Genomic DNA, 16,208 nt, shown 5'->3' with positions numbered 1-16,208 from the left:
TCTCGCTCTGTCATTCTCTCTTGCCGTCGCCCTCCTCCCTCACTTTCTGCTTCTCTCTCTCCGTTCGCTTGCGGTCTGTCATCGTCGTCGTCGTCGTCAACGTTCTGCTTCTGCTGCTCTGTTCGCCTGCTATCCGCGTCTGCTGCTTGTCTAGGCCTTGTCAGAACAGCAGCAGCAACAGCAACAGCAGCGGCAGCAGCAAAACTTTTATTTATTACTCATTAGCACGCAAGACGACAGCGCAACGTCGACGACGACGACGACGATTTTTTCCTTGCCATCTTTAGCTCATTTATTAAGAATCAGCCCTGGCACAACACAGCACAAACACACACACACGCACACGCACGCACGTACACAAAACTTTTTCATTAAAATTTCGTTTTCATTTCGTTCATTAAGTTGGGAACCGTTGCGCACTTTTCGTGCCAACCCCACAATTTTTGCTCACCACCCCCAACACACCAACACACACACACAGAACAGTTGTTGGGCCTTATCTTTTGCGGCTTTTGTTGTTGGCTGGCTTCGTTCACATTCGTTAACAGTTTTAGTCACTCTGGCTCACTAGATAACTTTTCTGGCCGCTTGCCTGTCCGTCCGTCCGTCTGTCTGTATGTGTGTGTGATGTGCCCTGGCCAAGCGTTCAACGCTGATTGGAAAGTTCTGTCTGCATTTTCAGTAGCGACGTTCCCGTCGCCGCTGACGCGTTTCTTTTGCTTTCGCAGCAGCAGCAGCCGCCGCCGCTGCTACTGCTGCCGCTGCTGCTGCCTCTGCCTTTGCCTTTGCTGCTGCTGCTGCTGCTGCCGTTGCCTGTTTGCTGGCTGTGGTTTTCTGTGCGCCTGATACTGTGCGCCGAGTTAATTGGTTTGCAAACAAATTAACCAACGTGGGTGTGTACGTTTCCTAATTAGCAGCTTTTGTAATTAAATATGCCCGCAGCCATTCACACACACACACACACATCCACGCATACATACATGTGTATGTGTACAATGGCATAACGGTTCATGTGACTGTGCAAAAGGCGCAGTGGCAGCGACTGTGGGGGTCACAGTTCTAGCTAATGAACACAACCAATTCGCCCCCCTTTCAAGCGAGACTGTGTGGGGGGAGGGGAAGAGAAGTGGCGCTGCGGTAACCAACGCTGGCGTCCCGAATGAAAATGCATTTTAATTAGGGGTTTTTGTTGGGCTTTTGTTTTAGTTCTTTTTTTGTAGGTAGGCAACTGCTGGCGCTGCGCTGCTTTGGCTTCGTTCATTAGTTGAATGGCGGCAGATGACGTAGGGTTGACAAGTTGTGAAAGTTACGCAATAAAAATCGCCAGTTACAAATAAAGTCTAAAAACTTTTTAATCTAATTAAATCTGTTAAATAAAGTTAAAATAACTAAAAGTTTAGATATTTTAAAATTAAAGTTATATATTATGATATCATAAAGCTAATCATAATATTAAATTAATTAAACTAAAAATATTAAGACCACAATATGATTAGTAAATAATGATTAAACTACCCAATATACTCTACCAACAGCATTTTAGTAGCTTGGCAACTCTGCAGATAAGCGCTCCTAATGGGACATTGCAATAGAGGGAAAAGAGAAAGAAGGAGAGAGAGAGAAAGAGGTTATCTTCAATTGCATTGCATCATGGTTGAAGCCGGTGCCTAGTGTGGTGCTAGTGGTACTCATTATTTGTTCGTTGCTTGGGCTCCAGTGCATAGAGGAGAGACAGAGACAGAGGCAGAGGCAGAGGCAGAGAGATGTGGTTTGTACTCCGTGCCTGAGTTTTTTTTTGCCATTCATGCGATTGTTCTTTTTGTTGTCCAATTCCATTCAATTCAATTTTCGAGGAGCAGCAGCCGCAGCACCACCAGCACCGAAAAGGGTCCAATTAAAAAACCACAACAATTAACGAGCCAAGTGAGTTAACTTGGCATAAATGGAATTTTAATTGGCAACATGAGAGCGACAGGGCAACAACAACAACAACAACAACAGCAACTGCTAACAAGAGCAGGAGCCAGAGTGACTCGATAAGTGAGTGCGGGCAGCAATGGTTGTGAAAGGAGAGAGGGGTGGAGGAGGTGAGTGCTGCACAGTGCTGGAAAGTGCTGCTCGTTTCATGGAGAAAGAGCGAGAGAGAGGTGGGCCTCGTTACGAGCACCGGGAGTAGTTAAGTAAATGAGCATTTTGTTTCACTAATGAACACTAATGAATGCCGGAGACAACACTTGCTTAAAGCAGTATGGGTGCGTGCGCCTGTATGTGTGTGTGTATACGTATATGTATATGTATATGTATATGTGTATATATGTGTGATGCCTTTGTTGGTTTGGGGTTTTGTGTTGTTAATTAATAAACACGAAAGCCGGAGCCCGGCCCGGGCACGTTGTATATATATATTTATATATGTATGTGTTTGTGTGTGTGTGTGCCCAGTTTTGAAGGGGTTAAAATAAGCAATTAGTTGGATTTTCAACTAGGCGCACAGCAAATGTAAAGCCGTCGAAACGTTGCCAACCAGCCAGCCAGGCAGCAGGCAACTTTGGGAGGCAAGCCGACAACAACGACGACGACGACTACGATGAAAAACTTTCAAACTGTTGCCGACCATCGCTTCTTCTAACGAGCAGCGGCGGATAGCGGATAGGAACCGCTGCTGCTGCTGCTGTTGCCTCCCAGTTGCTGCTGCTGCCTCTGCTTGTGGTCGAGTTCCCACAGCGCCAGCGCCGAGCGAGGGACAAACCTTTGTGCATAAGCCTGTCACGCATTCGAGGAACTCCTCGCATGTGTTTCTCTCTTTCGCTCTCTTTCGCTCTCTCTCTCTCTCTCTCTCTCTCTCTAGGTATGTGTGTCAAAAAGAAAAAGCCCTTGCGGTGGCGGCTTTTTTACATTTACAGTTCGTTTTGTTCGTGATGCGTGGTTCATAAATCCACAGGTGGCATTTGTGTTTCCGCTTGACTTTTGACCCACATCAACTAATGAGTTTTGAATGGGGTCACATGAATACTTAATTATCTATCTAATATATATATATATATATTTATATATCTATATAATATAATTTTATACCCGCGTGATTTATTTTCTATTTAGGTTTTTAGGTGCCCCAATTTACGCGCAATTTTATTAGCCAATTCGAAAGGGAAAGCTTTTCCGTTTGCGCAAATTGAAGCATGGCGAATTTTTATTAATATTTGAAGTAAGTTACATTTTTAACAAAAAGTAAATATCCTTTTAAGATTTTAAGCTGCCATAACTTTGTCAAAAATTAACCAATATAAGAAAAGAATGACATTTTAATCATGGATTAATACTGTATTAAATATTCTAGACATGAATTTATGTTATACGATTTATGATAACTATGTGAAAACGGACTAATTTGTACCCATTGTGCGGTGCAGCTAAAATAGCTGTTGTTTCTGGTTTTCAATTGCTTCCGAAACGTATTTTTACAACTTGTTGATGTAAACAACAAGCCCACAAATAAATCTTACCAACACGCCTAAAAAAGGCAAAACAAATGAACAACATAATAATACTGTTCACATTGAGCCATAAATTACTATTAGGTGTGCATATCGCCCAGCTGAGACGAATGAATCACAGAAATAAATGCTGGCAGGCAATCAAGATCAAGCCGTCGATTATAATGGGCATATTTAAACGACTGCTCGGCTAAAAGACAGCTTGAACAGACGGCTTTTGCGGAACCGCTTCGCCTGGTAGCTGTTAGACTCGGTGTTTAATTTGTCGTCTTTTATGGTAAAGCGTCACAGTCGCGAAAATCGTCTACTACACTCAGAGAGAAATAACTATGAAATCAAATTTGGAGTATGTGAAACCAAAGACTATCCCGCAGACCTTGCCAAAAATGTTCACTTCAAATTGCGCACAGTGGAATGCGAAGAGCAAAAGTGATTGGAAATATTAATTCGAGGAAAAGTTTTGTACTAAAAAAAACATATTTTATTCGTAAGTTTTTGGTAATTCCTACTTATAAATAATGCCTATAATAGACAGGTATACTTTATATTTACAGTCTTTGGTACAAGGTGGAAACTACCTTCTGAAAATCAGTTTAAGGATTTTTCTTATTTTGAAAAGACGAGTTCGCTTTAATATTCTTAAGATAATTCTTGAAAGTATAAATTATTTCAATTTCTTTAGTTTGATATATTAACAATAATTTTTCTAGTTTTAATATTTTTGATTTTTTACTTAGTTAGATTTTACAAAAAGGCTACATTTTTTTATCAGTGCAGTATTACTGTTTTGATTGTCATTGCTAAGCAAAAACCTGTGGAGGAGGTAACCTCCGAGAAAGAGAGGCTGACTGACTGACGACTGCCGACTGAGATTGCGAACCCGTTTTCGGCTAGAGAAAGAAAACAAATCATGAAACAAACAAGCGATCTGAGTTTCAGTTAACTGACGTCATCGATTTAAATTACGTGTGGGCCAGGCAGAAAAAAACAACATAAAACAAATAACAAAAAACAACAGCCACAATAATTTACATGCCAAGGCTTGGAGGCAACAGAGACTAAGTGAAATCATATTTTAGAATATCGCCAGTGTTCCGACAGCTCAATCGAATTTCGAAACGCGTCGAATGCGGATCGTGGCAAGTTTTAAGCGGAAACTCAAATCATCAACAATAATAATCAAAGAAAATGGCACTGCGTAAAAAACAGGAGTATATTCCCATCAAGTGTGAGGGCTGGGATGGCAAATTTATTTATCCCGATGGCGCTGTGAACAATGTGTCCAAGATTCGCCGCCACAATCAGAATGTGACCAATACCAATAATTTCTATGGCTATAATACGGAACCGATTGTTTTGCCCACCGCCTGGGATGGGACATTTGTGAAGGGCGGCGAGACACGAATTAAGCCGGAACGCAATCGTTCCGACGATCAGGATTACTATGATTTCGATACAAGTCCCACCATATTGGATCCCACATGGAGTGGTGAATTCGTCACCGATCCAAATGATATACGCATCAAGCCCGAACGCAACTTCTCCGATCCAAGGGATTATGCCGAGGCGAAGCGCTTCAAATTGGTCCAGCATTGAGAAAGTGAAAGTTCGGCATCCTTCTACTAACAACGTTGCTGGAAGTTCAACTAGATCATTCCTCAAACAAAAGCACCACCAACTAATTGCATTATATTTCATGTTCTCTTGAGTTTTTTGCAAATTGATATTAACTTAAGTTTTGTACTATTTCAGTTCGTATTTTTATCGATATTTATTGTTACATTTAATAAAAAAAATCAATTGTGAGAAAAAACCCAGAAAAATATGCTTGAAAGTTGTTGTTTTGCATTCGTGTGGGCGGTTTGAATACAAATACCGTTGATTTTTCAATGGCCTTTTAAGGTTGCGATCGTATCGATCGAGCTTGCAAATTAGGCTCACATAAAGCGTTATTATCTATATATATATCTCAATAATAATTGCGAGTCAATCTAGCCTTATTTGGCGCCGCAGAGGCACATGAAATTCTATCTAGGCATTTCTAAAAAGTTCTCCAAATATATTGTGTAAAATTGAAAAGATTTCATATTTATAGTTTATAGAACTAATGGAAAATCGTAGAAATATTTATGAGTCAATTTTTAAACTTCTGCGTCAACGAATAAACGACTATCTAGCTGATGCAATAATAACTATATTTAAATATTATATGTTTCCAAATGACAATAAATTGTATCTCACTTTAGAGTGATTAAATTATAGCTGACATTTTGACAAATTTAAATTGAAAATTCGAATGAGAAATGGTTGGTACGTATTCATGTGACACTCCTCTGATCAGTTAACACGATTATTGACTTTATACATTGTTGCATTCTTACGTCAATTATTATCTAATGTCAAATATTTAATAACAAATGGTCGAGCATTGTTTTTTTTAGATTTCCATTCACAGAGCAAAGCCTATGAAATGTCCCCAAAATTATCATTTACAGTTTCATAGCAAGGACAAACATTAATGGTTAATTTGGTAAAAACCCAAAAAAATCACTCGAGCTCTTGACCCCGACGTGAATCGAACACGCAACCTTCTGATCTGGAGTCAGACGCGCTACCGTTGCGCCACGGAGTCCTCAAATATACTATAGCAAATTGGCTACTTAAGCATGCATTGCCACATCAAATAATTCTAGCGAAATGCATCTAAATGGTGCTGCCACCTGGGCGAAAATTGGTGCAACCACTCATGGGGGTTGAAAGATAGTAATTTGGCTTGGCGCCATATTTAGATATACATATATTTGAAAATAATTTTAATAATAATTTAAGCAAATTATACGCATTATATTATTACAATGTGTTTCGTTTGTGTTATCCTTAATAATGCAAACTATCGATTACCACACAGAACCAAAAGTATTTTGCAGCATGTTAACAAAGTATCGATAACAGTTGGCATTCCCTGCATTTGTTAATCGCAGCCAACTTCACATCAACGCGTTCTCGGTATAGGTTTTAACACTTATTTATTCGCAATAAATGCGAATGCAATTGCGAAAAATTGAACTTATTCGCTGTATTTGCGAAAAAGCAGTCATTTAATTTATACAAAAAATTAAACGCCGCACATTTCGCACATTTACAACATACTCAATTCAAACGTTTTCTTTCCGCCACCGTCGTCGTTGTGCGCTTCAGTGAGTGAGTGTGTGTGTGTATATATTTTTGTGCGTGACGCGCTGCTGCCGCCATTCAAGATTGAAGTGAAAAAATGGATTTGGCGGAGCTACATAAGATGAAAGTGGTGGACCTGCGTAACGAACTACAGACGCGCGGTCTCGATACCAAAGGTGTTAAAGCTGTGCTCATCGAACGCTTGCGGGCACATGTCGAAGATTCTGCCGGTGGAGGCGTTGGAGGTGAGTTAGTATAAGTGTGTGTGTGTATGCGTGTGCGTGTATGCATTATTGCGCTTCTTGCTCCATCTGTGTGTGTGTGATATTTTTCGACTCTTATGAATGTGTTTGTGTGTGTGTGTAAGTCGGCTCAGCGTGTTTTTCTCTTTCTTTGTGAATATTGTAAACGCGCCTTATATAACCAACAAAAAAAAGAAGCGACTTTTACGAACTCTTTTTCTTTTCACACACGCTAGATGGCGCCCCAGTAACACCGAGCCGGCGACAACGTCGAACGCGCTCAATGTCCCGCTCTCCGTCGCCCGTTGCTGTGGTGCCACTTGCCGCCGAACCGGATTTGGAAACCCTGCAGGAGGAGGAACAGCCAGTCGCAGAGCCTGTCGTGCAGGAGGAAGCAGAGGACAATTCGGGAGCAGAGCAAGAGGAAGTCAAAGATGAAGAGGAGCACGAGCGAGAACCGGAACCGGAAGTGGAAGAAGAACAAGCCAAACAGGATGAAGCTGAAGATAAAATTGATGAGTTGGACGCAGTTGAGCCTGATGCGGCTGCAACGCAAGCAGATCACGATGAAGATGTGCCAATGGCTGATGAACCAAGCCAAGCCATGCGGACATCAACGGAACAGGAGGAGGAGCAGTCAAATGACACCAATGAGCAAATGGAACAATCGGATGAGCAACAGCCAGCAGCAGAGAATGAAAATGAGCATGATGCGGATGCAGATGCCAATGCTGAGAAAGTCACAGCTCACCAATCCAATGGCAACAGTGGTGAGAAAATGGATGTCGATGAGGAGGTTGCCAAGACAGACAAGCAGGAGGACAAGGAGCAGGAGAAGGATAAACCGAATGAGCGACGCAAACGCTCCCACAGTCACACCCACTCACGGACCAGCTCCCGTTCACCCAAGCGTCGCAGCGGTGACTCCAAGCGTGACTCGAAGGCCGGATCAACGGTCGAGGAGCGCACAGTGGCCGAGGATGAGCCCACCATGGAGGATAAGCAAATGGGTCTCAGTTGGCGTAAGTATTGTTGTTTATCATATATATTATTTTATCTATTTATTTAATGCCAACTTAAGTCAGTCGGGACAACAAAAATAAATAAAAAATAGATTAAATTATATTAAAAATAAAATAAAAATTTAATTATTAATAACTAAAAATACAGATTTTGGTATATATTCTATACATATTTAAATCCCTAAAGTGGCCAAAATACACTTTAATTTACTAATCGGCAAAAACTAATTGTTTTTGAATATTTATTTATTTTTTTTTACATTATTATTACTTGGCAAAACGTTAAGAGACAATTACTTTAATTGGTTTGATGAAGGGCAATAATATTATCGAAGGATTTTTCGTTAAGGAGGAGTATCTTGCATAATATGCCGGAATAAAATTAAATTATTTATAGTTTCGAAATATCATTATTTTTATTACATATCTGATAATGATACATATTTAAATATCAGCTGGATGGATAATGTGACCTTAGTTCTAATTATAATGTGGCACGCGACGTTCAATTTACTGCATGCTATGTTATAGTTAATAATTCACATGTGATTATATACTACAAATGTGGTGAACACTGTCCCAATTTTATTAATTATTATTTAATTGTATTTTTGGGATCAGCCTAAATAGCCATTTAATTTGATTTCTCATTTGCTTTCCATTCCACACAGTTGATTCGGATCTACATTTGCGCATCGATGCGACCAGTTTTACATCGGCCAAGCCATTGGATTCGGAAATCTATTCGCTGGTTTGGTCGGGCGCCAGAGCCAACTATGGTGTGCGCGAGGGCAAGGTGTGCTTTGAGGTGCAGCTGTCGGAGGAATCGGTGCCGGAGAATGCGCATCATTTTCGCGATGAGCCGCATGTGCGCGGCTTTCGCGTGGGCTTCTCAACGCCACAGTCCTCGCTGCTGCTGGGCGAGGCTGAACATTCCTATGGCTATTGCGAGAGTGGCCGCAAGGCGAACAATGGCGAGTTTAGGGATTATGGCAAAGCCTATCAGCTGGACGATGTGATTGGCTGCTATTTGGATCTGGACAGTGAGCCGTGCAACATTAAATATACGCTGAATGGCGAGGATCTGGGCATTGCGCACGAGTTCGATAAGAGCATACTGGGCGAGGAAGGCGCCCTCTTTCCGCACATTCTCACCAAGGGCTACCAGTATACGGTGAACTTTGGCAACGAGACCGAGCTGCTGGTGAATGCCGAGCGAAAGACGCGTAAACGACGCAAGCAACGCGCCGAGTCGCCACAGAAGGATGATGACAACGATGGCGGCGAGAAGTGGAAAGTGCTCGACGAGGCCACCGCCGATGATGATGAGCCCGAGAAGAAGGACGACGAAGCTAAGACGGCTGCCACCGAGAAGTCCACCGAGGAGGGTGACACCGATAAAACTGAGACCAAAGCCGAAGGTGCTGCTGAGGTGCAGGCGGACCAAGTAGCCAAGGAGTCTGTTGTCGACGAAGAGGCCAAGTCGGAGCAGGCACAACCTGCCGAGTCTGCGGAGGCTGCACAGGATGAGGAACCTGGTGAGTTCTACAAATATCTATATAATATCGAATTAAAACAAAAACTGACGCAAAAATTTCTCATCTCGTAGCTGAGGAAGCAGCTGAAGTTCCCGCTGAGGCAGCTGCTGAACCCGCAGCAGCCGTTGCCAATGGCGATAGTCAAAGCGAAACGCAGAAAACCGAAACAGAAGATTCAGAAATGGTTGCTGCCGCTGCTGGCGAGCCAGAAGCGCCATCCAAGGAGACGGTCAAAGATAGTGAAGCGCCAGCGAACGCTGAGGAGGACGACGAGGATGGACCGTCGCCCAACAAGCGCATCAAAACCGATTCAGAGGCAGACAAGGCAACAGCCGAAAAGTCACAAACCGCTGAGGATGAGTACGAGGATGTGGTGCCTGTGCCCCGTGAAACTGTTGCCCTGCTGCCGGACTATATTCTGGTGGCTCTCGTGCCCGCCGAGCAGCTAATTGCCGGTCCTCAGCGTGCTGCATCGCGCAAGGAGTGCGAGGTCATTCTGCTCGTTGGTCTGCCCGGCTCCGGCAAAACGCACTGGACCCAAAATCATCTGTCGGAGAACAGCGACAAGCGTTACGACATCATTGGACCTGATTCCATAATAGCCAAAATGACGGTGAGTTCAACGATGCCTTCAACTAGCTCAGTTTGCAGCGTTCAACAAAGTTTTATCCAATTAAGATATAATCTTAGAACTATTTATCTATAAACGTAATATCATAATATGAATATCGTATTATGAATTTACTGTAATTCTTTGAATTAATTTATTTCACATTGAACTGTAATTGTTTAAAGCACATTAGTTAAAATCTTGAGAAGCAGTCAAAAAAATATTAACAAATTAAATGAAGAATGTTATACAAATTCTTGTTCTGTTAATAATACAACAAACTGCTTTAAATATTCCGGTTTCTATTTGAATATTCAAAAACTTTTAATAAGTATTTGAATTTACGAATAGTTAACGAAAAATGATTCTCATTGCTTTTATTGTTTTACTGCCATGTTTTGTTGGTATTCATTCAGTTAGTATAAAATCAAAATATTACAAGAAAATTATTATATAATTATATGTTCCATGTTCTATATAAATATATATTTGGTTTATGTAAGACATCTTTTTTTAATATTTGATTTTTGAAATTAATAATGAACATTTAAAATTTTTGAATTTACAAGAACGATTTAAAATATTACTCAGAGCAAATAAAATTTACGATTACTTGTTATTGCTGTTGTTGCCACAATTACAGAGAGCAGATTCATATTATATATACATATATATATATATATAAATATATCTAATATCAACAATGATTGTTGCAAGTCAATATCAATAATTATAAACTTTGTAACTGTTGCATCTTGAACGAATACTGCATTTGTTTTGAATGTGTGATGAGTATCATCTTAATTTTGGTTTGATTTTCGCATTTTGCAATTGCAGATTGATGGCGAATCGCGTAAAACGGTGCACAAGGGTCGCTGGGAGAAGGTGTACGAGATCTGCTTGAATAGCCTGGGTGCTTTGGAAGATATTGCCATGAAGCGGCGTCGCAATTTTATACTCGATCAGGTAAAACATCAAGCAAATGACCCTTACACCACATGACCATACACACACACACACACACACAGCAATAGACATACACACAACTACACACGTACACACACACACACGAACACACTCATACATTTAACACACAAAAGTACCGAACGAATACCAAAAAAAAAAAAAAAAAAAAAGAAAAAAAAAACACGAAGCAAGCGAGAATTATGCGTTGATGATGATATACGTTTTTGATATAGACAAACAAAAATACGTATGTCACGCCCCTCCCAAAAGAAAGAGGTCCTGCAAGGGATCTCTGTTTACAGTTTACATATTGTTTTTTTTTTCGTTATGTTTTTGTTTTTGTATAAATTTGAATATGCATTTTATTGCTCACATATATATTATTATATGGGAGTGTGTGAATGAGAAATGAGATATGAGAAATGAGAAATCCCAAGCGTCGTAGAACGCCAACAATTGAAAGAGTTTACCAGGTATGTGTTAGGTCCTAAGTTGATCCGATATTTAGTTTTGTATAAGTGTGCGCGATCTGTAAGTATCTGTCCTAAATGTATTTGGATTTCGATTTCGATTTCTGTATCTGTATCTGTATTTGCATTTGCATTTGTATTGCTTAAGCTTAAGTTTTAGGTGGCAACAGTTGACAAACAGCAGTAACAGAAGTAGAAGATGAGGAGGAGGAGAGTGGAGATGGAGATGGAGTTGGAGGTGGAGAGATGAAAAATATGTATGTATTAAGGATGTGGAGATTGGAGATGGAGATGCGTGCGGCAAGTAAGCCACTCTGTAAGTAATAAATACAAACAACAACAACAACCAACCAACAAATTAAACACAAACACTCTCTCAAGCGGCGAAATCGTTCGTCTTTATCACAAATATTCTCTTAACGTATACGTTATTAGTACCTACTATTACTACTACTACTACTACTACCTACTCTCTATCTCTCTAAATACAAAAAAACACCGAGCCAGGAGGCTGTGGCAGCTGCTGTACTTATATTATATCTAGCATAAATATGTTTACTCTTACCACACACACACACACACACACAAGCAAATTGATTAAGTCAACTGTTGTTCCGAAATTCCGAAGCAGATCTTGTCACATATTTTGCCATATTTGTAGACTATGCGCAACAACTCCCCGGCGGAGTTGCAATTACCAAATATACATAAATATATATATATATGCAGCTATATATATATATATGTGTGTGTATATCTATGATGATGATAAATCAGGTATGTGTTAGTTTATAAGCGGCGGGCTCTCTGAACGATGCGTCGTCGTCGTCGTCGGCAAACAGCAATCATCAACGTGTTTCTCAGGCTCTGACCAACAAACGCAACGCAACCAACAAATACCAAAAATAGAAATCCAACCCAATCTTCTATTTAAACAACCAACCAACCAAAATGAAACAACAACCAACCAACAACCAAAATCAACCAATCAATCAATCTATCAACAAAACAACCCAACAACCAAACAACTGTATGATTCTTGTAGACGAATGCGTATGCCTCGGCCCAGCGACGTAAAATGAAAGGTTTTAGCGACTTCAAGCGTATTGCGGTTGTTTGCATACCCGGCGAAGATGAATTGAAACGTCGCATCGCCGTTAATGAGGAAAAGGGAAATGCTTTTACAGTTAAAGAATCAACATTAAATAACTTACGAGGTAAATATTGTCCACCACAACCAGCAACGAAAAAAAAAAAAATAATAATAATTAAAACCAAAAAAAAAAAACAATAATTATTGTATAATGTACCTATATCGAAAGCGGCAAATTATATGTGCATAGAACAAAAAAAAAAAGATAGAAAAAAAAGAATTTATATATATATATATATATTATGTATAATGCTTATAATGTAACTTTATGTATTTAGTTTGTAAGCAGCTGCATTCTCTTTATGTATTTTGTAACTGTTTACACTATAATTCTTAAGCATCTTTTAATTCATTTTATTTCTATACTTCATCATTATTGATCAAACTACCCTTTCAAAAGATAAAAAAAAAAAAACATGCCCCATCAAAAAAAAAAGAGAAAAAAAAAAACATTCAGCTGCGAAACGTGTCTTTAAAAATTCAATTAAAAATTTTGGTCCGATTTCAAGATTTATCATATTTCATTTGAGCTATTTAGTTGCGATACTTTTTTATATTATTTTCTATTCAATTTGAATTTAAATCTTTTTCGAATACTTTCGTATTTAAATATTTTAGTTTTTTATTATTAATTCGAATTTAATTTTGAAATTTAGAAATTGAATTTTGTCCGTTGCCAACTTGCCATCAATTTTCTTCCGACACGTTGCCAGCTAAACAACCACCACCACCTCACCTCACCTCAATATCCTCCTCCCCCACCCTTGAACCACCACCACCCACCCCCACTCCACCTCAAACCCAACCCCAACCCTTCCTTACTCTCTTTGTATTGTGTAAAAATTGATAAATAAATTTTTGCTGCCAGTGTTGCAGAATGCGATTTATGTCATTTATGTTAAAATTACGTTTTCACAAATCTTTTTGCAGCAAATTTCACGCTGCCCTCGCTGGAGTTTGGCTGGTTTGACGACATCATCTACACGGAGCTGAATGGCGACGAGGCCAAGACCGAGGTCAAGAAGTACAACGAGAAGGGCAAGAAGGCCATCGATGCGGACAGATCCCGGGACAAGAGATCGCGCGGCACACGCGACACTTATCGCCGTGATGATCGGCCCCGCAATCGATACTTTGACGACAGGCGTCGTGATCACGGTGGTGGTGGTGGCGGCGGCGGTGGCGGCGGGGGTGGTCAGCGACACGAGAGTCGCTGGAGTGACTCGAGACGAGGCGGCGGCGGCGGCGGTGGCGGCAGCAGCTACTCGAGCGGTGGCAGTGGAGGCGGCGGCGGCGGTGGCGGCAGTCGTGGCTACGATAATCGCAATCGCAATTATGGCAGCGGTGGTGGAGGCGGTGGCGGCGCTGGTGGCCAACAAAACTGGATGCAGAACAATCGTCGCAGTGGCTACGATGATCGTGGCTATGGCGGTGGAGCTGGAGGCGGCGGCGGTGGCAGTCGTGGCTACGATAATCGCAATCGCGGCTATGGCAGCGGTGGTGGCAGCTCCGGCGCCGGTGGCCAACAGAATTGGATGCAGAACAATCGTCGCAGTGGCTACGATGATCGTGGATATGGCGGCGGCGGCGGTGGCGGTGGCGGCAGTTCACGAGATTATCGGGATCGAGATCGTGGCGGCAATGATCGCAATCGGCTCGGTGGTGGTGGCAGCAACAATGATCGCAATCGCGGCAACAGCCAGAGCAGCTATCGCTCCGGCGGCGGCAGCCACCAGCAACAACGGGATTTTCGGCATGGCCACCGCGACACCAAAGAAGATAGTCGCGGTGGCTATGAGCGCTCAGCGGTCCAAGCGCTGGCCAAATATGGCAATAACTCGACGCCAGCTGGCTACGAACAGCAATACAAACAGCATCAGCAGCAGCAGTCGAGCGGTGGCCAGCAGCAGCTCGGAGCAAAGGTGAGATCTGAAGATAAAGATCTGAAGAATATGCATATATATCCATATATATATATATATATATAAGTATGTATGTATATATTTCTATATATATTTATTTTGTCATATTTGAATTGCAGTCGTCGCTAAGTGGCAAGTGGAGCACCTATGCCCAGCATCATCAGCAGCAGCAGCAGACCCAGCAGCAGCATCAACAGGCTGGCATTTGGCAGCAACAACCACAACAACAACAACAATCACAGCAACAACAACAGCAACAATACCAGCATCAACATCAACACCAACAACAGCAGAGTGCTGGCCAACAACAACAATACTGGAACTACAATCAGATGCAGGGTAGGTAGCGTTATCGCTGATGACGATGACGATGATGATGATCATGATGATGATGATGATGGTGATGAAGATGATGATGATGATGATGATATCGATGGTATCGCCAACGGCAACTGTTTAACTTATAGGAAAAACTCGCTCTGTTAATAAAATGCTAACTTAACATTGTCAAAGTCAATTTATTTTTGTGTGATATGATGAAGATGATGGTTGGTTGATGGTTAATGGAGCGAGTGCTAGATAAGCTTAAAGAGTTGCCTTTGGTGTACATCTGGTGGGATTATGGTATAATACGATTGAATGCATTCCATGCACAGGTTATGGCAACCAGCAGCATCAGCAACAGCAACAACAACAGCAGCAGCAACAAACACAACAGGCCTGGTCACAAGGCGCTGCTGATCCGCAGCAACAGCAACAGCAGTGGATGTCCTGGTGGCAGGTAAGCCATTGGGCCTCGACCAATGATTGGTATCCTCCTCCTAATCGATAATCGATTTTTTAGCAGCAGCAGCAGGCCGGCGGCGGAGGCGGTGGCGGCGGTGGAGCAGCGGCCAATAGTGCCGGTGGTGGTGGTGGTGGGAGTGCGGCAGGGACTGCGGGCGCCACTGGCAATAATGATGGCGGTGCCACCAATCATTATTGGTCTCAATATTCATACTCTACACAGTCCAATGCGGGCGTCGACAAGAAATAAGAGAGGCATCCATCTTTTTGCCGTCGCAAAGAAAACAGAAAACAAAAAACCGATTTCATTTTGATTTATAAAAACAAACACACACACACACATACACAAACACACACACACACACTCAAGAAGATAAAGCAAATCAACTTTAAATGATAGTTTTTAAGCATAATGCAGAAAGAGCAAAAAACAAGCGTGCATAAAATTTAGTTTAGCCAGTTTTTAAGCCAGTCTGGAAAGTCCAAAAGAAAATGTAACCTTAACACACAGCACAGTTTCTGGCAGGAAACAAACAAACAAATAAGCAAAATGATGTAGAAACTGTTGATTTTAAGCAAATATTGTATAAAACAAAAATGTTGTTGTTTCATACAATTCACGTGCAACAACATTTGTTTCGGCCACATTTCATAGAACAACCAAACTTACATTTATTGTGCATTATAGAAATTGTTTACAAATTGTTTAAATCGATGCCAATTTCCTTTCGTTTCCTGGCTTGTTCTTCTAACAAACAAACAAAATACAAAAAAAAAGCAATAAAAGGAACGTTGGATAATATTAATTTCGGCTGCATTATATATCTAGGA

At 41.3% G+C, this 16,208-nt stretch overlaps 2 protein-coding genes and 1 non-coding gene across 3 annotated transcripts; 2 read left to right on the top strand and 1 right to left on the bottom strand.

Annotated features, from left to right (window-relative positions):
• The first annotated feature begins 4,576 nt into the window (after positions 1-4,576).
• On the top strand, positions 4,577-5,311 carry LOC6560817. The gene has a single exon (XM_001987221.2). It carries the CDS (start codon positions 4,683-4,685, stop codon positions 5,088-5,090), a length of 408 nt encoding a protein of 135 aa, XP_001987257.1. The 5' UTR covers positions 4,577-4,682; the 3' UTR covers positions 5,091-5,311.
• Positions 5,312-6,054: 743 nt separating this feature from the next.
• Positions 6,055-6,126, bottom strand: Trnaw-cca. The gene has a single exon. It is a non-coding gene; the product is annotated as a tRNA-Trp (tRNA).
• A 342-nt stretch (positions 6,127-6,468) lies between these two features.
• LOC6559272 (heterogeneous nuclear ribonucleoprotein U) lies at positions 6,469-16,184 on the top strand. Its single transcript, XM_043214274.1, has 10 exons — positions 6,469-6,913; positions 7,147-7,932; positions 8,604-9,470; positions 9,542-10,083; positions 10,918-11,046; positions 12,562-12,733; positions 13,600-14,591; positions 14,711-14,930; positions 15,248-15,372; positions 15,436-16,184. Exons 1-10 carry the CDS (start codon positions 6,766-6,768, stop codon positions 15,625-15,627), a joined length of 4,173 nt encoding a protein of 1,390 aa, XP_043070209.1. The 5' UTR covers positions 6,469-6,765; the 3' UTR covers positions 15,628-16,184.
• Positions 16,185-16,208: the final 24 nt, after the last annotated feature.

This window comes from Drosophila grimshawi, unplaced genomic scaffold (genome assembly GCF_018153295.1).
Source record: "Drosophila grimshawi isolate 15287-2541.00 unplaced genomic scaffold, ASM1815329v1 contig_1369, whole genome shotgun sequence".
In the NCBI taxonomy this organism is placed as follows: domain Eukaryota; kingdom Metazoa; phylum Arthropoda; class Insecta; order Diptera; family Drosophilidae; genus Drosophila; species Drosophila grimshawi.
The sequence above is the reverse complement of the archived record's forward strand: the minus strand, read 5'-3'. Positions and strand labels throughout refer to the sequence as shown.